Below are 23909 nucleotides of genomic sequence, written 5' to 3' on the forward strand. Positions count from 1 at the left end.
CTTACTGTAATCTATCCACAGCACACCTTGACTTAGGCCTGTCTATTTGTTGATATCTTCGTTGTTTGTATCTATCTTTAACCTTGAATCAATCCTTTGCATAGCATACAAGAAAAAGTCTTTGCTCTTTCCTGATCCTTGTTTCTTATTGAGATTTTAGTAACTTAGTTATAAAGCAATGATTTCTAAATACAAATAGATAGCTGTTTTACTTCCTATTTATTACAAATACACTCAAGCCTTAACCCAGATTACAGAGTCAAAATATCTATGAGCAGAAACTGATACAGTTATTCTGGAAAGCAATCTAGAAGTGACTAGTCAAATTTTAATAACATGCATCCTCTAGACCTAGAGCTTCCCCTTGTGGATCTGTGTCCCAGGGAGTGTGCTCACTGCAGTGATCGTGGAGGTGAGGGAGGTGTTGGCCTGAACTCGTGGATGTGTAATACAGAAGAGTAGAAGTAAGGGAATAGATTAGGTAGTAAGAGAATAGAAAACATTGCAACACAGAGTGGTCTTAAAAATAATCCTGAATCAAAGGAGAGAAATAATGAGATCTGTAATACAGTAGCATTTACATAAAAACAGTTTACTTGATCAAACAGTGATGCACATTTTATAAGAACACAATACAAACAAAAGTATTCCAGTAAACTCCTCACCTGCTGTGGCAGGGCCGTGGGGAATGTGGATAAAAATAAGGATGTGTTTTTAAAGTGGGGCCTGGTGATTGGTAGTTTTAACAGCCGCCAGGTAATTCTGATGTGCAGCCTGGTTTGGAAATTATGGATATAGAGTCTTATAAATTCCCAAACGGTTTGAAGCCTTTGCCAAAATAAAACATTTGAAAGCTTCAAGTTTGATTTGGAGAATGTTTTGATGTTTATTTTGTTTCTAAGGTAGAGTATTTTCTTGTCCAAAGAAACTCAATACATTTCTTTAGAAATTAGAGTGACTATATTTTATATTTGTAAGGTAAAATATTTCCTGGACTTAGGACACATTTTATTCTGCAGACCCCAGCCTGTGTTAACCTTTTATTTAAACTGCTGCTGGGAAATTCATGGTGAGATTTGAAAATCAGCTGACTTCATTTCTAACTAGAGGTCATCCTTGTTTCTTTGCTGTTATTTTCAGGCAGTGAAGGAAACACCGCTAATTTTCCTCATTGATGAAGCCCAGTATATGGATGCAGCTTCCTGGGAGTTTTTGGAAACATTGCTCTCCTCTCTGCCCATCATCATGGTGATGACATTGACCCCTACCATCACCTTGTGTGACTGTGCCCAGCACTTCCTGCAGAGCTCTCAAGCTGTCCTGGTGCCCATTTTGAAGTTGGCAGTGACCTCACTGTTGAGAATGGCATGTTGGGAACTGGGGGTAGTGAGCATCCCCCAAGAGCTGCAGATGTGAGTGGCTAGGACTAGCTGGGCACTCCATTAGGGGCAGGGCCAGTGCCATAATACAAGTGAGAGGGCTCACTACCAAAGTCAGAGAGAATGGCGTTAGTAACCACAGTGAGGCCCAAGACCAGATTTAAGGATACTCAGTCTCCTAGTACACCAGTAAAGGGCTACCTCCCTGGGCTGTCCATCCAGGTATTCACCAGGCAGGGCTTGGATGGCTTGCTTCATGTGTCAATGATGTGTGGACAGGCCACTTTCTAGGGCTCTATGGTAAGGGGATGTTAGTTCTTTTTAACAGCAATAGAAACAAAATAGTTAGAAAAGTTACTGCTAAAATACATTTCAAAGCAGTTTTTTTTTTTACATTTCTGTGCTGCTGCTTACCTCTGTTAACGTATATCATCAAGAGCAGACTTTAACAGAAGAAGAAGTATTCCTCAGTGTGAAATACCCTTGTGCTTGGCTCTCTGCAAGCAGGCATCTTTAGTCAGCAATCCCTACTTATCTCTCTGCAGCTACCTTCTCCACAAGTGCTTTGGAAACCCTCTCTACTGTGGGGTCTTATGCCGGGACCTTCTCTCTAAAGACATATTGCTCTTTCATGAACTCCGAAAGGAGGAGGAGAACAGCAAGTGGGAGGCCCTCTCAGGTGAGCTTAGCTTCCTGGTCCAGCCACTGGAGTTTATTCTTTGACATGGCATCACCACACCATTGTGAGACATGTGCCTATTCTGTTCCCTGCTAACCTCCTAAGCAAGATTAAGCCTTCTCGGCCTGCCTCAGAGAGCTTAATGGAGTCAATCCATCTACTATATTATAGTTCCTCTTTCAGCAGCCCAAGAGGTGGGAGAGGAAAAGAGGACTTATAAACAGAAGGGTTCAAAAGAGAATTGCACAGTACTGATGAGAAGGACGGATGGGGGGGTGGTAAAAGGAGGAGGGTAGGAGAGGAGGAAGGGGTAGAAGCATGTGTAAATCTGGAAAGGCATCCTAGGGCTGTGCTGCAATAGAAGAGAGAGCTACTAGAAAGTAAACAGGAAGAGTGAGAATGCTCCATACCATATGGTGCAGAAAGTGTTGTTAGTTTCTGAGAGAACATCAGAGAACAGACAGGATGGGCGGGGTAAGCCGCTTTAAACATATGCTCTTTTAACTTCATCCTGTTGGTTTCTTGACTAAATTCTTATATTTTTGTACCTTTAAAACTACAGTCCCTGAGTATGGTGTTTTCCTCAGTCATAGTCTTCTTTCTCTGTAGCCAATGCCATGAAATCCACACTGTTTAGCATTCCACCTGCTGGCTCCGAGGACCAGGAACTTTATATCTGCACGGTCAAGGATGATGTGAATTTGGATACCATGCTTCTCCCACCATTATTAAAAGGCAGGTCACTTGAAAACCTGAAGTGAGCCAATGACAGGTGTCATTGCACTTAGTAATTTGGTGGTTGATTGAATATAGGTCTCTCAATGTCATGTGAGTTTCCTTTTCTTAAAAAAAGAAAGAAAGAAACCTGCCTTCTAGAAATAAGTTCTGGTGTTGCCCAAAGAGGCCCTGAGTGACTTGTAATGCTACTTGAGTAGTATTTTACTTGAATTTAAAATTTTAAAATTTTAAAGAAATTGAGTAGTATTTTACTACTTAAATTTTAAATTTACTTAAGTTTTACTTAAATTCATTAGCCCCTTTGTTCCCTGGAGGTAATGACCAAGGAAAGTCTTCTTGTTATTTGATAAAAATCATATCCTGTGTTTCCCTTCGTGCATGTTCCTGTGCTAGAGGAAGCAGTCAGCAAGGGAGAAAATGTGGCCAAGATTTAAGAAAATCTATGGTGCTAGTGAAGAGACAGTGTTATATACATAGCAGGAGTGTAATCAAAAGCGCAAAATAAGTTTATAATGACTGCTGAGATAAAGAATGAAGAAGCCATCAGATTTGAGTAGGCATAGTCAGACAGGGGACATTCTTCTTAGAAATGAGGAGGTTGGGTTTATTTCATGCTCTCTCTATTCAAGTGTCTGGTGGTAGGGTACCATATGAAGCACTCTTTGGGAATATTATGATGAATAAGGCTGCCTTCAAGTCAGGTATGATCTTCTTGAGGATATAAGACATGCATATGAAATGGCAGTACAGAACACCTTGCTAGTTAAGAGCAAGGTTTTGGTGTCAGAAAGACCTGGGTACCACTGGCTTCTCCACTCACTGGCTCTGAATCCTCAGATAAACTTATCTAAGCCTTAGCCTTCTCATCACTCCAGTGAGGATAATGATAGCCCCTACCTTCAGGCGGTTAGCTGATGATTATATGAAATAAATCATTATACAAAATAGTTATTCAATGAATGATAGCTATTATAAGTTAGCACTCATATCTATAGGTCCATCTTGATGGTTTATACTTCTACAACTACAACAGCCTTACTTGGCATTGGCTTTACTAACTTAGAAACATACTGGTCAGAAAACACAGGATCAGGTGGTTTTCTTTAGTGGAAGTCTTCACAGAAGTTTCTACTGTAGCTTAGGTCTGGTGGAATGAGACCATAATGGACGGGTGCTTAGAAGCCCCATGTTCCAACTAGGAACTAGTATCTCTTATAACAGCCCCATAGGCATAAACTCCAGGATATGTAAGGGACATGACCTCTGACAAAAATTAATACACACAAGGAAGCCCAGAACTGTGGCTTACCACCAGTTATTTATAGCTTATTCACAGTTGTCCTAGTCCAAATTCACTTTCCAATCAGGGATCATTGTTACCCTAAACAGTTTCCTGATAACTTAGCTGGCATTCTCATTTAATCAGGATCCTAGGAAATAGTTGAAAAGTTAACCCAAGGTCAGTATTGTCCACAGGGAAGAAAAAGGATTTGTTAACTTGTAAGCCCAAAAAAACCAGCTCATTCAGCAAAGCCTTGGCCTAAATGAAATGCCAAAGCTAGATTGTAAAAGTCCATATAAGTTGTAAAAGTATTAAAAAGGGACCCTGGCATAATTGTATCTCTACTTTATGTATATAATTCTATAAACATTATTTTTCTTTAATTTTTAACATTTTGATTTATTATTGAGAGACAGAGAGACAGAGCATGAGCATGGGAGAGGCAGAGAGAGGAGACACAGAATCCAAAGCAGGCTCTAGGCTCTGAGCTGTCAGCACAGAGCCCAAAGCAGGGCTTGAACTCCTAAACCGTGAGATCATGACCCGAGCCGAAGTCAGATGCTTAACCAACTGAGCCACCCAGGCACCCCATAATTGTAATGCTAGTTCATATGTTATTGGGATAAGAATGAGAGAAAATTGAAGATGTTCCCAACAGGATATCATAGTGATCCAGGTGAAAATGACTACTTATACTACAATTGTTTAGGAGGAAACATACAAGAACATTTAGAAGGAAGGTAAGTGGGTGACTAATTGGTTGTTAGGGAAAAGAAAACGTTTCAGATTGCTCCAAGATTTGGGGCTTGGTGACTTACTGGTTCAATACCAACTGCTCTTATGTATGGGTCAGAGTGTGGAGAGGTGCTATTATGCTTGGAGTTAGTTAAGGTCTTTACTATTATGTGAGTTCTAGGATCAGGAAGCCTGGCCCCCACTTTTAGTGGGCAGTAATAATAAAAAAGTGTCTGGGTACTTAGTAGTCATGAAAATGGGAAGAATTATTGATATAGCTGAATGGTTCAGAGCACAGTTTTGGGCCTACCAACAAAAGGTTTTGGTGACCGTGGAGAGTACAGCTTCAGTGGTTGGTGAAAGCCTGATTGTTGTTGGTTGAACAATGAATGGGGAATGAGGCCAAATGAGGACTAGGAGAGAAAACTCTTAAGAGGTTGGATTGCGTGTAGAAGGAGAGGACAAAAAACAAGCCCTTTTTTTCTTTTTTTTCAGTGAACAGATTATTAACACAATGTATTCTGTGTTTGTATAAAGCTCGTTCACTGTTCTTCCTCCCCGCCCTCCCACCAGAAATAGCAGTAAACCAGCTGGATCAACTGAGCCCAGAGGAGCAGCTGCTGGTCAAGTGTGCTGCAGTCATTGGTCACTCCTTTCACATAGATCTGTTGCAGCACCTCCTGCCCGGCTGGGATAAAAACAAGCTACTTCAGGTGCTGAAGGCTCTTGTGGATATTCGTGTGCTCCGCTGGTTCAGCGAGAGTCAAGAGCTTCCTGCCGAGTCAATATTACCGCCTGCCTCTGTCAAGATTATTGAACAAACCAAAGAGGAGAAAAAGAAAGAGTCCGGTGAGGAAGAGCTGCTCCCCTGTTCTCACCTGAGCATAGGGCCTGGAGAGAGGATTCCCGTGTTCAGCAAGAAATCAACTTCCTCTGTCGCGGGGCTCAGTCTCTTAAAACTATAGCTAAGAAATGGGGGAGGTGGTTATTTTAATCACAAAGGAACCATGATAATAGTAAGTGAATAACTTGTACTTTTTCTGAATTGTCTTAATTCCAAGAATTCTAGCTCCTTGTTAAGCCCATGTGTTAAGTATCTGTGTTTAGTTCAGAAAATATTGCTATAACCCTATTGGCTTCTAGATATAAATAATAATAAAAGGATAAACTATACCTAATTTTAGAGATTTACAAGAAAAGGATAAGCTGTTCCGAATTTTGGAAATAAACACATGTGGTGTTGAAACAGTCATGAACAAAGCAAGATATACACCGAATGGCTTGTAATCTTGAATTCTCCACATGAAAAATAAAGTTGTGGCACAGACTATCCAAAGCACATATACTCCACAAATAATTTCCCTTTGAGTGTAAAATGTGTTTTGGGCCTTATATTTGAACAGAGCATTTCTGATGACTTGATACTTATAGTCATTTGTAGTCAAAACAGCTCAATTTAGGAAGAACAGCTAAGAGATCTGTTCAGTGTACTTCCGTACCACTGATCATTTCTTCTCTGTGGTACTGGGTACTAGAGGTGCCATTCTCAGACTGGTGTAATATACTTTATACAGAGGATTTATCAACAAAATTTTTTTATAAGAAAAAATTCTAGATTATAAACTAGAAGCATATGCTTGGAAGTTTGCAACTGATAGCATAAAAGGCCTTTTAAGGGAGACTTAGATTTACCTGGATTTTCCTGTATTTCAGATGCGGGCGCTCCTCTCAGGCCTCAAGAGGAACTCTCCCTGTCTCAGACAGAGGTGCTAGAGTTTGGAGTGCCGCTCCTACGGGAGGCTGCGTGGGAGCTGTGGCCCCAGGCCCAGCAGGTAGCCCTGCACCTCGAATGTGCCTGCTTTCTCCAAGACTTGGCCTGCCGCTGTGGGAGCTGTCATGGGGGGGACTTTGTCCCCTTCCACCGGTTTGCCATCTGTTCTACTAAGGGCTCCCGTGGGACCTCCCGGTTCTGTAGCTACAAGGATACTGGCTCAGTACTAACACAAGTGATCACAGACAGACTGCAGCTGCCTTCTCCCCACGGTAAACCCAGGGGACAGGAAGAGGACATGTGGGCAGCACTCCTCTTTATTCATATACTTGGAGCTCTTCATCCAAAAGGTGGAATCAGATTAAGGGAGAAAAATAGGCAGAAAGAGCCATTTATTCCTGTAGCACCAAAAATAAGAAAAATGAGATCACGCTTGTTTTGGATGGCAATCTTAGGGAAGCTACTTAAATTAATTGGGAAAAAGAACAATACCAATTTAATAGAGTTTCTGTGAGAATGAAAAGAGTCAAAATATATATAATGTGCCTGGCACATGGTTAGTGCTCAATACATTTTAGTTACTGTTTTTATTGTTATTTTAATTATTCAACAATGTACAAAGGTATGGGGCCCTTTTATGTATCAGATGCTGTATCTGGGATTAAGAATACAAACCTAATAAGCCTGGGTCCCTGAAATTACCAGTTTGGGGGGTCGATATAGTCGTATAAATAGAGAGTTTCAGTATGGCATGGTAAAAATGAAAATAGCATATCTAGGCATTGGGGTACGTAGAGAAGGGGCCGTTTGGACAGTCTGGGAAGTGAGTAGGAGGAAATTCTCCCTTGAGGGAAATAATGCCAGAAGTGAGAATTCAGGGATAAATAGGAGTTCGTTACTTGAAGAAGTTTGGATTAGTGAATGCGTGCTTCCCAAGGCCTGTAGCCCTTCTCCCACACCCTAAATGAGTTCATCCTCTTTGTTTTAACATTTTCAGTTATCAGACAGCCCATTTCTTTGTCAACAGCTATTAGAAAGCTTCTTGCATCAAGGTGAAATCTACCTTCTTGCAGCTTCACCAGTTTTTCAGAGTTGTGCCTTTCTCTTTAAGTTTTTATTTAAATTCCAGTTGATGTACAGTGTAATATTAGCTTCAACTGTATAATATAGTGAGTCAGCTCTTCCCTATGACTCCTGGTGCTCATACAAGTGCCCATCACCTATTTCCCCCCTTCCTCCTCCCACCTTGCCTCTAGTCACCATCAGTTTGTTTTCTATAGTTAAGAGTCTGTTTCTTGGTTGCCTCTTTCTCTCTCTTTTTCCCCCCTTTGCTTGTTTGTTTCTTAAATTCCATATATGGGAGGAATCATGTGGTATATATCTTTCTCTGACTGACTTATCTTGCTTAGCATAATACTCTCTAACTCCACCCATGTCATGGCAAATGACAAGGTTTCATTTCTTATGGCTGAGTAATATTCCATTGTATATTATATATCAATGAATATATATGTATATATATTTATATATATATAAAACGTCTTCTTTATCCATTCATCAGCTGATGAACACTTGGGCTGTTTCTGTAATTTGAGTGTTATAGACAATGCTGCTATAAACATCAGGGTGTATATATACCTTTGAATTAATATTTTTGTACTCTTTGGGTAGATACCTAGTAGTGTGATTGCTGGATCATGGGGTAGTTCTATTTTTAACTTTTTGAGGAACCTCCATACTGTTCTCCACAGCAGCTGCACCAGTTTGCATTTCCACCAGCCGTGTAAGAGGGTTTCCCCTTCTCCACATCTTCGCCAACACCTGTTGTTTCTTGTGTTGTTGATTTTAGCCATTCTGACAAGTGGTTGAGGTGATATCTCATTGTAGTTTTGATTTGCATTTCCCTGATTGTAAGTGAAGATAATGCAAAGAAATGGAAAGACATCCCATGCTCATGGCTCCGAAGAACAAATATTGTCAAAATGTCTATACTGCCAAAAGCAATCTACAGATTTAAAGCAATCCCTATTAAATTACCAATAGCATTCTTCACAGAGCTAGAACAAACCATCCTAAAATTTGTATGGAATCACAAAAGATACCAAATAGCCAAAGCAACCTTGAAAATGAAAAGCAAAGCTGGAGGCATTGCAGTTCCAGACCTCAAGTTATATTACAAAGCTGTAGTCATCAAAACAGTGTGTTACTGGCACAAAAATAGACACATAGATTAATGTAACAGAATAGAAAACTCAGAAATGAACCCACATTTACATGGTCAATTAGTCTTCGACAAACCAGGAAAGAATATCCATTGGGAAAAAGACTATCTTTTCAACAAATGGTTTTGGAAAAAGACAGCTAACATGCAAAAGAATGAAACTGGACTACTTTTTACACCATACCCAAAAATAAATTCAAAATGGGTTAAAGACCTAAATGTGAGACCTGAAACTATAAAAACCCGAGAACACAGGCAGTAACCTCTTTGACATCAGCCATAGCATCTTCTTTCTAGACATGTCTCCTGAGGCAAGGGAATCAAAAGCAAAAATAAACTATTGGGACTACATAAAAATGAAAAACTCCCACACAGCAAAGGAAACAATCAACAAAACTAAAAGGCAACCTATGGAATGAGAAAAGATGTTTGCAAATGACATTATTTGATGAAGGATTAGTATCCAAAGTATATAAAGAACTTAGAAAACTCAACACCCAAAAAGCAAAAAATCCAATTGGACAGAAGACATGAATAGACAGCTCTCCAAAGAAATATAACTGGCCAACAGAAGCACGAAAAGATGCCCAAAGTTGCTGATCATCAGGGAAATGCAAATCAGAGTCATGCTTTCTTACCTAATTGAAGACAGCTGCCAAGCCCCGACCAAATCTTCTCTTTTTCTACTTTGATAGAGGCTGGTGTTGACAGGGGAGAGGGATAGGGAAGAGATGGTAAATTGTTGGTAGTAAAGGACTAAAATCAGGAGTTAATCTATCATCTAATATGTGTTCTAGCTGTACATTCTGATGACTCTATGAAGGTGGACCAGTGACTTGGAAAAGTTGGTCATTGGCTGATGAACTCTTTGGGTATTTGCACTTTTGTACTTTCCAAGGAAAAAGAGGAAGATAACAGTGAATGTCCTGGTCTAGGCTTGTGAAGAAATTACTCTATCACTCCTATTTCCTATATGACTCTTCCCTTTTGAAAGGTCAGTGGCAGCTTTAGGTTGCACAGCCTGGTCATTCTGTATGAGGCTCAGGACCTTCCCAGCACAACCAAACCCTGAGGATGCTTCCCAGACTCAGGGCCTCTCTGCAGAGCTGTGCAGACCAGGTGCTGCACGCATCCAGAGGGTGCCAACCACGCATGCTAGGATGTGATGGTGCCCCTGGAAATTATGTTTTGTGGTAATGCTGCCAAACCCATTTCCTTAGTTTCCTTAGCCTTTCTTTACCCTCCCTTTTTGACATCATTCACTAATCAGACAGCTGGTCTTTTTACTTAACACGAGTCCTCCCTCTTCCAGTTCTCTGAGGCACCCTTTCAATCTCACCAGCAGCATCCCCACATCAATTCCAGTTTTGGGTCTTTGATCTGTGAGAAAGCAGCTTCAGAGGAAGAGTCAAATCTGAGGGATAAAGGCTGTTTAAGGCTGGATAGGTAAGGCTGAAAACCCCTACTGGCCACCAAGGCTCCGGTGGATTATGATATCTTGTGCTCTCATGATTTTCTTCACTAGGCCTCACTCTGTGGCCCACTGCCATCTGTTCATAAACCCAATCCACATATATTCAGGGATTTCTTTGATTAGAAGTAGCCATCAAGGAGCCTGGGTGACTCAGGCAGTTAAACGTACAACTTTGGGTCAGGTCATGAGTTCGAACCTGGCGTCGGGCTCTCCTGTCAGCACGGACCCTGCTTCAGATCTTCTCTACACCCCTCTCTCTGCCCTTCCCCTGCATGTGCTCGCTCTCTCTCTCTCTCTCTCTCTCTCTCTCTCTCTCAAAAATAAATAAACATTTTTTAAAAAGCAGTGGCCATCAAACCAGATGGACATATTCTTTATTCATCTCTCTAGCAAATGGAATTAGGGACTGGTTTGGGGGGTTTGAGAGGAGTTACTACTTGAAGGATTAGGAATTTGTAATATACCATCCAGGGTTGTGTGTAGGCTAATATCAAACTTAAACTTACCATTTTAACAATGGGGGAGGCAATTAGGTCATGAACTAAGCTGCAGAAGAAAGGTAGTCAGGAATTCAAAATGTTCTCCGTTATTACAAAGATGGATAATTAAAGATATTTTTTTCTCCCTGCAGATAGTTTCCAGTTCCAGACAAAAGAATGCAGAAATCAGGAGGCCTTCACAAGTGAACACTGCAGGTAAGGGGAGACGCTGAGAGTGGATGTAGGGGGCCAGGAAGTGAGACACAGGTGACCACTAACCCGGGACACTCACCTCACCTGCAGACCAGGAATGCTTCTGACCTCCCAGGAGTAGTGAGTCTTGTACTCAGCCCAGAGTTCAGGTTAACAGAATTGGCAAGGCAGGTTTTGATTCTTTGTGGGGAAATTATTTCTTAGTGTTTAGGAAAAGCTTCATTTAATAGCTCTCAAATGCATTGTACACATAGCAGATTTTTTTCTCCACTGAAAATTTGCCTTCTCAATTATGTTTGGCTCTGGATGATATTAAAATGAATTTACATTTCCTAATCATGTGCCTCCTGGCATTCTAATGCCTAGCCCATCAATTTTAAATGTCCCTACCTTGAGTTTACCAGCCACACTGGAGTTTTCCCATCCTGCTGTCCAACCTGATTTCCTATGGTTTTCAAACAAAAATCTATATTCTTCATGAATCCTTCCCACACTCGCCTGTATATCTTTACTCACACAATCCCCCCTTTTTGAAATACTAAGTGGCTTCCACATTCTCCTACTTATCAGAGTGTTCCCCATTCTTGAAAGCCCTCCCTCCTCAGTTCCCATCTGCCCATCTCGGAGAGCTCTAACCTCTTTTGAACTCATGCTTGTGGCAAGTGCACTGCACTAGGAGTCAGAGTAGTGAGCTCTAGTTGTGGTTCCATTCAGTAGCTGTGAGGTCATTCGGAAGGCACTTAGGCTCTCTAAGCCTCAATTTCCTCATCGGTAATAGGAAGGTAGTTTTTGTGTGTCTGAAAGACAGAGTTGTGGGATAAGATGGTGTTGTATAAAATAATGTTCAAATATGCTATGACAAAGTTCAAATATGCTAGTAGAGAAATGTATTATTACTTACTGTTTTGTGTCATTGTTGTGTGCTTATTTCACACATTGTCAGTTTACTCTTCAGTGTGGTCATTTCCCCTCTCAGCCACTACTTAGATTGGCTTTAGGTTTAAAAAAAAATCCCTAATAAGCCTTAGACATAATAGATCAAGTCCCTGGTTTTCAAAAACTCACGGAGTGATGGAGAGGAACGCTAAACACAGAATTAATGAGTTATAAAGGAAAGCTTTCTGGAAAAGTGGCTGCTTGGAGGCCTCTCTCCGTTCATCTTCTCTCCACAAAGAACCGAGGAAGAGTTCCTGGATCAGGTGAACAGGAAGCTGGCTCAGACCTGCCCTGAGGAAGATGTGTTGACCGCAAAGCCCTGTCACTGTGAGGAAATCCTGAAGTCAGTGCTCTCACCCCTCACCCGGCATTGCCTGGTCATCGGAGAAACCACGTGTGCGTTTTATTACCTGCTGGAGGCCGCCGCTGCCTCCTTGGACCTGTCAGATAATTACATGGTGAGCAAGCTCTGCTCCCTGCCCCTCAGCCCAGCCCTTTCACTTGGGAAGTTTGGTTGGGATTTCTTACTGTCGAGTGAGCTTGCATGAAAAATGGAGGAAAGTAGAGAGAAAGGAGCTGGAAGGGGGTTAGGAGAAAACAGGAAGTGGGAATGTGCCAGTCCAAGAGCACCAACCGCCCCCGGCCCTGCCCCTGACACGCACATGCTGCCCAGCACCCCAGAACTCCAAACCCAGCCCCGATTCCAACCCACATCGTGACCTCAGCACACCCTCAGCCCAGCCTTCGTCCTAGTCACACCACTAGCATCACCCAAATCCTAATTCCGGTTCTCCATCCCTTGTCTTGTTCGGAGGCCTTCTTTTATTTGAGGAAGGCAAGCAGTCTCCTGGGCCCGCCTTCAGCATTCTCATTTTTGAAAAAGCACAAGGCGAAGATCTGTCAGTTTGAGGAGGCGACTTTCTGCTGTCTTCGGTCACAGGTGAGGGCAGGGGTCGACCCTGAAGTTTGAGTTATTTCTCCTTGAGGGTTACCCTAGTATTCCTTTTTAAAAATCTCTTTGTTTTTTGTATGCAATTACAAATGTGACAATGTGATAATAGATTTAACAAATTCAAACCTTAGCAATACACAATTTGTAGAAAGTGAAAAGAGCTCCGTGTTACCCCCAGCAGAGTTAATAATGTGGTGCAAATTTCACCAAGTATACAACCATGGCCTGTTTTGTTACTTTTTAAATAGAATCATATTCTCCATTTTCTTTTATTCCTGACATCACACGCTGAACATTTTTGCGTGTTGGTGCACATCCAGGCCGTTACAGTCGCCAGGTACTCCGTTGTATGCATGGATTGAAGTTTATTTGATCCACCCCTTCTTCGCATGCATGTAGGTTGTCTCTAATTTGAGGTTACTGTAAACATTGCTACAGTGAATATTCTTGTAAATAGCTCTTTCTTCCCTTGTAAGAATTTTTCTGTAAGAGAAATTTCCAGAGGTAGAAATGCTAAGGTGAAAGATGAATGATTTTACATTTATAAATATATTGCCAAATTTTCCATCAAAATGAGTCATTTTCCTCAACTTATGAAGGGGTTACATCTCACTAAATCCATGGTAAGTTGAAATATCATTTAGCTGTACCCAGTATATCCATCACAAATTGAAAATGCATTTAATTAATACACCTAACCCAACCAAACATCATAGTTTAGCCTGGCTTACCTTAAACATACTCAGTGAGAGCACTTACATTAGCATACAGTTGGGCAAAATTATCAAACACAAGGCCTGTTTTATTACTTTATGAAGTATTGAATATTTCACGTAACTTATTGGGTATTATACTGAAAGTGAAAAACAGATTGTAAGTGCATCGTTTGTTCACTCAGATGGCCCCCTGGCTGACCAGAAGTGTCCCACTGCTGCCGCCCAGCGCACGAGAGTATCATACCATACATATGTTGCCACCCCAGGAAAAGATCACAGTTCAAAGTATATTTTCCACTGAATCCACGTCACTTTCACACCACTGTAAAGTCAAAACATTGTCAAGTCAGACCATTGTCAGATGGGAACTATTTGTATATCAAATCAAAGTTTTCCCATTTCTTCATATCCTTACTAACACCAGATGTTATCAGTCTGTTTTAAACTTGCTAATTAAAGTTATATTGTACTTTATATGTATTTCTTAGTAAGATACATTATATTTATTGGTCATTTATTTTTCTGTGAATTGTTTATTCATACCATGTGCTCAATGGAGTATATGTAAACTAATTTTAGGACAACTTGAGTGGTGGACAAAATTTGGGTTAAGGTGGTCAAAAGGTACAAACTTCAGGTTATAAGATAAATAAGTTCTGGGGATGTAACATACATCATAGTGACTGTAGTTAATAATACTTTATTATGTATTTAAAAGTTGCTAATAGATCTTAAAATTTCTCATCAAGGAAAAAAATTTGTGTTGGATACCTAAAATTGATACATTATATGTTAGTTATATCTCAGTAAAAAATATCATGTTGTACACTTTAAACTTACACCATGTTATGGTCAAATACATCTCAGTAAATATAGGGGGGGAAACAACATACATTTGAAAGTCCCTCCCTCAGCCCCATCACTCAGCTACTATGTCCCCTCCCCAGGTTTATGTACCTTTATGTATTCTCCTAGAGGGGTTGGCACACATAAATGTATATGGTCTCTTTCCTTTGTTACACACAAATGGGAGCTCTCTATATTCCATTCTATATCTTGCTTTAAAAAAATAATATACTTCATAGATCATTCTATATCATAGCAGACTTCCCCAGGGAATGAGATTTGTTTAACAAATAGAAATTCTGGGGAAACCATGCCATTAGACAGTCCATTTGCAAAGGACATACAGGAGTAAATGTATTTATTGTGTAAGAATAACCCAGGACAGCTCAGCAACTTTTTCCAGCCTCACTACTATTAAGTCAACAGAACAAAACGAGTTGGGATAATTATCAGTTTATACATAATAACTCCATAACCATGGGAGAATGTTTTGTCAGAAAGCTGAGCTTTAAAATTAAAAAAGAAAATTAAGTAAAAACTAATTTCAGTATAAACCTTAAGATAATCTGGTTAATAGATGTGTATAATGCCTTAGAATGCCAAAGAGAATTATTAGAGATTTTCACATTATTTGTGTTTCATTGCAGACATCTTTGAAGCAACATTAAATAATTATTTCTTTCCTTTATAAGAAGTTATTGTACAGTCTTCCCAAGATTGTTCTGGAATCACCATAGGCTCTATCATTTTCTTGGAGGGTTTAGTCTTAAAATGTGAAGGCTATGCTAACCTCAAGGTTCTTCAGCCCCTGCCCCCCCTCCCCCACCAGCACAGTGATGAGTGCACTGTTGAAGACAGGAAGAATTTGGTGACAGTTCAGATCCGTTCAGCAGCATGTATCTCTACTCAAATGACAGTCCCATCTCAGTCCAGCAGTACCACTTTCTAGATCAAACCTTACTCTCTTCACTGACACACATGTGGGACCTGAGAAAGGAGGGTGTTTTCTCCACAACCCTATATTCTGTTTTCCGCGTGCACGGCCCTCCCGGTGCTGCCTAGTGCGGCCAGGCCCTGCCGTGGCTCACTCACTCCAGCGCTTCAGCAGCCCACGGTCTATCCCCAGATGAAGGCGCCAGTGTGTTAAGTCCAAAACCTCATTCGTAGTACTCTTCCCCTGTTTACTGTTCCTCATTTTTCCCATCTCCAGGTCTGTTTCAACATGGGACAGATCACCCTAGCCAAACAATTGGCCAGGCAAGGCCTTCGACTGCTGAAAAGGAGTTTCCCTTGGACCTGGTTTGGTGTCCTTTTCCAAACATTCTTGGAAAAATACTGGCATTCCTGTTCCCTCAGCCGACCTTCAGCCAACCCTCGTGAGAAGTGAGGAGCCTGGCCAAGTCATCCTTCTCCCATCACAGAGAATTAAACCCGGGCCCAGCCTGGAGTGTCGCCCGTATTGCTCTAAGACTGCCTTTCAAGCAGATAGCAGTTCTATTCCTCGACCTTACTCTCTGAGCCAATGAAATGTAGCAGAATGAGGCCTTTTTTTTTTTTTTCTGAGAAAGAGAGAGTGTGAGTGGGGGAGGGAGAGAGGATCCCAAGCAGGCTCCACACTGTCAGCGCAGAGCCCAAAGTGGGGCTCACACTCACGGAACTATGAGATCATGACCTGAGCCAAAATCAAGAGTCAGACACTTAACCAACTGAGCCACCCAGGTGGCCTAGGACTTCTTTTGTTTTTGAAGTATGGCGTTACACTGCATTTTTCAAATAAAGATACATATTACCCTGTCTCTTTCAACTCAAGATACACATATGTATATGTGTATACATATGTGCACATAGGCATATATACATATATGTAGCAACTTAATATTTCTGATATATATAAAAATATTAAATCGCTACCCAGTTATTGAGCTATAATAATAGGAAATATATTCAAAATAGCAATGTAAAGAATGAACTGGTTAAAAATACTTTTCTGAATTTTTCCAATCAGGAGGGATGACTTGGACCACCTAGCTGGCTCAGTCACTAGAGCATGTGACTGTTAATCTCAGGGTCAGAGTTCAAGCTCTGCTGGGCGTGGAGCTACTTTAAAAAAAAAAAAAAAAGATGATTTCAGAAGGCTTATGGGATTAGAAGTAATGGGATCCGGGAGCACTTCTGAGTTTGAAAGTCTGTAGCTGGCCCCCTGAGAGTAGGTGTGGATTTTTGTGGGGAGGGACAGCTAGGCGCTAGTGCAGACTGAGGACACACTAATCGCTCTGCTTGGTAACAGTAAGAAGAAACTGGCGGTCCTGCAGCAGCGGGTGCACTGCCTCTCCCTGCTTCGGCAGCTCTACAGCCTGGAGACCACGGCCAGCAGCCGCAGGGTCGCCTGCCTTGCCACTCTTATGCAGAAGAACTCTGCTGAGGAGTTTGCAGATGAAGCCCAGGTAAGTCAGTCCTTGCTTTACCACTGGGCCTCACTCAGAAACCTGAAATGCTAGGGAGAGAGATTCCTGGGTTTAGCCAGATTCCACAATAACCCAGACTTAACGGGACATATCGATCATATGTTTGAGCAGCATCTCTCTTATTGAAGTTTTTAGTTGGGTTTCCAGGTTTGGCTATCTGTGAGTTCCCCGAACTGAATGTTGGCTTTTGTGCATATGTTCAGAAGTGGTGGGAGGTAGGGTAGGGGTCATGGCTTTCATCAGACTCTCAAAGAAGTCCATGATCTAAAAAAGGATTAGAATTGCTGACTTAGGAAAAAAGAGGGAAGGGAAATGTCTTCCTAATTTCAGTGTCCATCTGTCTATCTCTCTTTTTTATCCATATGTTCTATAAATATTTGATGAACACCATTATGTGCCAGGCACTAATCTTGATTCCAGGAAAACAGGCAACAGATCAGTGAAATATATAGAATGTGAGGTGCTAACAAACGCAATGGACAAAAATTAAGGGGAGGCAGGGGGCCATAGAGTTCTAGGAGCTGGGGGTGGGGTGTGCAGTTTTAAACAAGGTGCTAGGGAAGGCCTTACCGAGCAGGTGACATTTGGGCAAATCTCTGAAGGAGATGAGAAAATAAGCCACATGGCTGTGAGGGAGAAGAGTGGACAGACAGAAGGCACAGTGAATGCACAAGGCATGCTCTCTGTGTTTGAGGAACAGTGAGGAGGCTGGTGTGACTAGAAGGGAGGAGGCAGAGCCAGGAGATGAGTCAGAGAGCTGGGGAAGGGGGGTGGATGGCAGATGGTGCAGGCCCCTGGGGCAACAGTGGGGGTTTGGACTTTAAAGAAGATGGGAAGCCAGGGGCAGGTTCTGAGAAGAGGAGTGACAGAGTCTACTTATATTTTAATAGTATCATTCTGTCTGCTGTGTTGAGAGTTAACTGAAAGAGGCAAGAGAGGAAGCAGGGAGGCAAGTTAGGAGGCTAGTGCAGAGATACAGGCAAGAGATTGTGGTGGCAGAGCAAGTAGGGAGGACTGGTCTTCTGTCAAGAGGGAACCAACAGGGTTCACTCTTGGATCAGTTCTGGGATGGGAGGAAAACAAAGAGTCAAGGATAATCCCAAGATTTGTTGGACTTCTAGGGGGCAGTCTGCAGAAGGAGCAGATATGAGGGAAGACTGGAACCAGGGTTGAGACATGTTTAATATGATATGCCTATTAGACATCTAGATGGTAGATGATAAGTAGGCAATTAAATATACAAATGTGGTGGTGCATGGGAGAGGTCTGTGCTGGAAATAGCAATTCAGGGGTCATCAGTATGTAAATGGTATTAAAAGCCATGAAACTAGGTAATTTTTCTCTTCTCCACTGTGTTTATTATCACCCAACATTCTATATATTTCTGTGATCTATTGTCTGTTTCTCCGGAATCGAGTAGTGCCTGGCACATAATGGGCATTCCAATGTTAAGAGTTCAGGGTCACAAGGAGAAATTGGCAAAAGAAACTGAGCATGGGGCGCCTGGGTGGCTCAGTTGGTTAAGTGGCCAACTTCAGTTCAGGTCATGATCTCACGGTTCGTGGGTTCAAGCCCTGCATCAGGCTCTGTGCTGGCAGCTCAGAGGCTGGAGCCTGCTTCAGATTCTGCGTCTCCCTCTCTCTCTGCCCCTCCTCTACTCGTGCTTTGTTTCTCTCTGTCTCAATAATAAATAAAAACATTAAAAATATTTAAAAAAGAAACTGAGCAGTTTCCAAGAGAATCTGATGTCCTCAAAACCTAGAAAAGACAATGTTTTAGGAAGAGAGTCATCAATGATGTCAAATGTGCACATACTTATACTAGACATCCAGGCAGCAGTTCTGAAGAGTGCTAAGGAGAAAGCATCAGAGGCCTTCATTAGAGAAAATGTAGAAGTAGTTTGGCCAGTGTTTTCAAGGGGAAGTCTGGGCTCAGAAAATAAGAAGACGGGCAGCTAGAGAAAGTGGTTTGTTTGAAAATCAGGCAGTGGGAATGACTGGCAGGTCCCCATCAGGTGAGCAGCAAGGCACACAGAGGGCTTATGCAGGAAGGGGACAAGATGGAGGTGTGGCGTGGATGGAAAACCAGAATATTTTGGCCCATGTTTGTTTCACCTGCAGGTTGTCTCTACCTATGTGGCCCTGTCCCAGTTCTCCCAAAATATGGGTGACAGGGACAGGTGGCTTCACTGTGAGCAGATGGCCATTCAGAAAAGCAGCCTATGTTGGTTCTCCAGGGAGGGACTGTTGGCCACAGCCCAGCTCATGCAGGCCTTGGCCTACACCAAGCTCTGCCTCGGCCATCTCGACTTCTCCATCAAGCTGGGTAACGTGGCTTGGGGCTGGTGGGCCTAGAGCATTGAGAGAGGCCAGGTTCACAGCTAGACCTCACACTGTGCTCTTTAACCTCCTTAGGTTTCCAAGCTCATGAGATATGCAGACACCTCAAGAAACCAGCCCTGGAGAATCTGGTTCTCTCAGTTCTCTTCAGATCTGCATTTCTGAAGAAGAAGTATTAAGATCATTTTCTGTCATTTGTATTTGTTGCCTAAAAGGGGAGGGTATGATCTCCCAAAGAAGTCTGAAATGGAGAGGGAGACAGTGTTCCATTTCTTGCAGCCAGGCTGTCCAGGAAACATTGTCTTAAGTGTGGGGTTCAGGAGTGGAAACGCAGTCTGTGCTGAGACCTATTCTTCTTCTCCCCACTTCTCCTCTCCTCTCCTTCATCCTCCCTCACCCTTCTCCCCTTCCCCTTCTCTTCCCTACTTTCTCTCCTCCTTCTCCTCCTCCTATTCCTCCGCTTTCCCTTCTCCTCCTCCTATTCCTCCGCCTCTTCCTCCTCCTCCATTTCTCTGCAGAGAGGTAGATAATTGCAGTAGCTCAGGAAAGACGGTGGAAGCTCTCTCAGAGGCATTTTCCCACTTCCCTTGCTTAGAGGTGGGTCTGATCTCAGGCATAGAGACTTTCTGTATAACTAGAGCCCAGGCAGGGAAATATAGGGGTTGTTAGGCTGCTTTGAAAATGTAAGGTCCCCTCTTCTCCTGTACCATCCTCCCCCTCCCTAGCTGGTCTCAGAAGCTCCATCTCTTGGCAGATATGACCTGTGTGTCCGTGTGCTGGAGAGTCAGTGGGTGCTTATTTCCCAGGGTCATGATGTCCTTGGCCTGGCCTGCTTCTATTCTGCTTGCTTAGATCTGCTGCTCTACGGAAAAGGTAAATCTTGTGCAGGGCTCTGCTATACTCCTGAAGGATTCACACCTCAGATAGGGCCCTGTCATGAGCTGTCCCTTGGGCATGGCCCCTGCTCCAACCCCTGGTTCCTTAGAGTGTGATCCAGGATATCTGCATTTCAGATGTTTTCCACTCCCCTGTACACATACCTTCTATACCAGTTCCTACAGGGGACAGTTGATCTCAGCCTGGTTACCTTCACTGTCCACAGGATTGCTGTGTCGGCCCTTTGGCGAGTGTCTGCATTTCATTCAACACTATGAACACAGCTGCATTCTGAACTCGCAGAGTAATGTCATGCTGGGGGTCCACTCGTCTCTGGCCATGTGGTAATGTGGGGTACCAGAGTCACTCAGTGGGAAACGCTAGAAACTTAAGGGCACCATGGAGTCAGTTAAGCTACTGCCTTTTACCCTTCCAGAAAGGGTTATTCTGCAGCTCTAAACTACTCCTAAAGACCTTTTACTTCTCATCACTCCCATCTTAGTAGAGGGACTCTTCTTGACTCTTAGCAGGTTTGGGCCTATAGGTGAGGGTTATGTTGAAGGTTACATTTGCGTCTCCTTCATGTGAGTTAGCAGCAGCCTTGGCTACTTGCGAGCGTCACGGTGCGGCCGCCCAGGAGGTCTTACTGCCTGAAAGAAGATGGGTCTGTGAAAGAGCCATAGGTTGGCAAGCAAGGGATAGAGCTGCGAGCCGTGCTGCCTTCCCTCCAGGTTTGCCCAGGACACACAGTGGACTCTGTTTGAGCAGCACTTCTCCAAGGCTCACCAGTTGGTGCAAAGAACCAATGCCTCACTGTTCGGTTCTCATGGCTTTGTCCGGTTCCTGGAGTGCCATGTGCTGATGCTACAGAAAATGCCAGAGGGTGTCTTCATGCATACTCCCCCAGAGACTCAGGGCCAGACTCTCAAGGTGCCTATTTCTCTGCGGTTCTTCACTTGACACCTAAGTTCTAGTTTGATCCTGTTATGCCCTTTCTGATGCCCGCATCTCCCCCTTCCTCTTCTCCTTGCTGCCTCTGTCTCTCTTTCCTCCTCAAACCCTTCTCTCCCTCCACCTAGGAAGTTTTTCCATGGACCCCATGTGCCCTCACAGATATTCTTGCATGTAGGTCAGAACCAGACTTCCCGACTTGCTGCCTTTGCACAGCTGCTACCCAGTACTGTGAAGATGTTAACAGTTAGCCCTTCTCAGTGGACCCACTCTGGCTGTTTGACACGTCTCCCTACAGCCCTCCCTTCTGTGACTAAGCCATTCTAATTGCCCTGTGTCTCAAAACCAACTTCCAGGGCCTGCTGTGCCCTGAGTAACTCCTCCCTGTCTCCCAAGGCCTGAGTGAGTGTGTTGAGTGAGCACTGTTGGAATGAATTCCTGGTGGAGCAGACTGGAGGAGGACATCCTTGAACTCACGGACTTCCCTCTCCTTTCAGTACTTTCAGGAGTTCTTCTCTCGATGTGCGACCTGCCCAGTCTATCACCAGCGGGTCTCTGAGCTTAAAGCCTCTGTAATGAGAGATGGAAAGAGAGAATCCATGTCCTTGACTAACGTCATCAGACCTTTTGACACCTGCTTGACCAGGATTTGGATAGAGGGAGAATTCCTGGAGGAAAACAACTCCTTGGGAGGAAATTTAGGAATACAGAGTAAGCATTCCTTCCTGGAACCCTTGTCTGAGAGATGTTACAGTCTCGGATTCTTCTAGGCAGTCAAAGGCTGCTCCAAAGTAAGAAGAGACACGTGGCTGCAGGGACTTAGTCCTCTGCAGGAAATTATCCTCTCATGAGTGCTGGACCCGGCCCAGCAGAGGGGGTCCCTCACATTGTTAAATCATATGAGAGCCTCTCTCAGCCCTTGTCTCAGCATCTGGAACCCTCCGGCATTAAAAGTTCCTCCTTGATCCCAGCTTAACCACTGGGTTGTCTCTGTGGTGTAGCAAGATGGTCACCAAGGAAGAAAGAAGCCTTAGAATTCACAATGTAATGTCTGTGAAGGTAAATGGTAAGATGCAGGCAAGGAAAGGAGAGGAAGGGATATGGTTCCTTGCCTCAGGGCCCAGCAAACCCCCTCCTTTTCTAGGGCCATGAGTTAGGTTTGTAAGCACTGAGGACTTTCTTTGGGTTTGTGATATTATGTTCCTGCTTTCAGGATTTGACAGAGTGGCTGATGGCAAGGAGAATAAAGATGAAGAAGAAATTCAAGAATGTGTACGTTAACAAAAAAAAATCATCTGAAGGGACAGTGGTTCTCTTGTATACAACCCAAAGAAATGATCCAAGTTCTCCTTTTTAAGATAGTGTATAGTGTACATATTAAATACAGTAGCCTTTTACCCTCACCACTATGTATATCTTTGTCAAAATAAAAGCCTGTTTCTGAAGCATGAAAATGTAGATCTTCCTTAACTCTAACAGTTATTGGCACAACTGAGGCAGAAATTAGAGCCAGCGGTAGACTGGAGACCTGGGAGGCTCTGGGGTGAACTGATTGCTTCTTATGTAAGGCGAGATCCATTAGCAGATGGAAAATACGGCCCTAATACAGAGGTTGTGGATACGTAAGGAAGGCCGGCAATACACGTGTCTGATGTTGCCCCCTTGGCACAGATGTGATAATGAGCTCCTAAGAAGTCCGGGCTTCTGTGGAGAGGTCCCTACGGCAGTGCACCAGCAGAGAAGCCCAGTTCTCTCCTGGGCTGTATGACTTGGGGATTCCCATGTGAAACTGGGAAATTGCCGAAGTGTGTATGACGCCAGCCCGCCTGTGTTTTACTCTCCCTTCCTGGAGCTGCCACCTTTGACCTCTATCTGTTTGATGCCTGTTCTCACACAGAGCATGACCTTCCCACTAATTTTTACACTTTATACCTCAATCATCTAGTGTTCAGAGTCTGTTAATTAACATTATGATAGCCACCATTTATTGTTTACTTATTCTGTGACAAGCACTATACTAAGTGCTTGAAATACATTCCTTAAATCTTTTTATCACCTCTGTGAAGCAAGTATTTTTATTATCCCCATATTACTGACGAAGAACCCAAAGCTTCGAAAGCTCACACTACAGGAAACACAGCCACAAAACGGTACAGCTGGGATTCTAACTCAGTTGTGATTCCAGAGTTTTGCACTAGGCTATAGAGGCTTCCATGGGACCTAGCCAATGGCAGGCTATCCTGTGCCCAATCTGCAATATTCTGTTCGAACAACCATGATCAGAACTGTGAGGACAGGCAGGTCAGTGTGTGGGGAAAGGAGCCCTGAACTTGCCATTTGAATCATGCTGTCTGGTCTTTACATTCCCTGCTCCCCTCTCCCCTACATCCCCTTTTCTTATTCTTGTTGCTCTTCCTACTCTCTCTCTACTCCCACCCTTCTCCCCCTTCCTTTCCTCTCTCTCTTACCCCTCCTTCCTTTCTCCTCACCCACCTTCCCCCTCTCCTCCTCTCTTCCACTCCTTTAAATTTCTGAGAGGCAGCATAGAGCGGCAGTAGAGTAGGCTCTGGAGCCACACAGCCTGTGTTCAGATTCTAGCTCTGATACTTATTAGCTGTGTTACTTTGGGACAAAATTATCTTCTTTATGCTTTTGTTTCCCTTTCTGTAAGTGAGGATAAAAATAGAACAAAAGAGCATCATTATGAAGATAAAATAAATATAAAGCACTTAGAACCATACCTGCCACAAAGGAAGCCTCAGGTGTTAGTGATTATTATCAATTTAATTTTTATATTTAAATATAGATTATACATTTATGTGGGCCAGAATTCAAAAGGAATTTTCACTTAACAGTG

General features: G+C 42.9%; 1 protein-coding gene across 1 annotated transcript in view; it reads left to right on the top strand.

Moving 5' to 3' along the window:
- LOC115296507 (adenylate cyclase type 10-like) overlaps positions 1 to 22510 on the top strand; it is a 47463-nt gene extending 24953 nt beyond the window's left edge. The window contains exons 16-32 of the mRNA XM_029944963.1: positions 1141 to 1412; positions 1925 to 2058; positions 2668 to 2793; positions 5387 to 5662; positions 6527 to 6856; positions 10911 to 10974; positions 12146 to 12365; positions 12722 to 12847; positions 15632 to 15804; positions 16709 to 16865; positions 19007 to 19211; positions 19301 to 19397; positions 19980 to 20098; positions 20328 to 20445; positions 20833 to 21031; positions 21550 to 21763; positions 22266 to 22510. Coding sequence (XP_029800823.1) covers positions 1141 to 1412; positions 1925 to 2058; positions 2668 to 2793; positions 5387 to 5662; positions 6527 to 6856; positions 10911 to 10974; positions 12146 to 12365; positions 12722 to 12847; positions 15632 to 15804; positions 16709 to 16865; positions 19007 to 19211; positions 19301 to 19397; positions 19980 to 20098; positions 20328 to 20445; positions 20833 to 21031; positions 21550 to 21763; positions 22266 to 22333 — 2898 coding nt within the window. The 3' untranslated portion in view covers positions 22334 to 22510. The remainder of the gene's footprint in view (positions 1 to 1140; positions 1413 to 1924; positions 2059 to 2667; positions 2794 to 5386; positions 5663 to 6526; positions 6857 to 10910; positions 10975 to 12145; positions 12366 to 12721; positions 12848 to 15631; positions 15805 to 16708; positions 16866 to 19006; positions 19212 to 19300; positions 19398 to 19979; positions 20099 to 20327; positions 20446 to 20832; positions 21032 to 21549; positions 21764 to 22265) is intronic.
- Positions 22511 to 23909: the final 1399 nt, after the last annotated feature.

The sequence above is a fragment of the Suricata suricatta genome, chromosome 7, assembly GCF_006229205.1.
Source record: "Suricata suricatta isolate VVHF042 chromosome 7, meerkat_22Aug2017_6uvM2_HiC, whole genome shotgun sequence".
NCBI lineage: Eukaryota > Metazoa > Chordata > Mammalia > Carnivora > Herpestidae > Suricata > Suricata suricatta.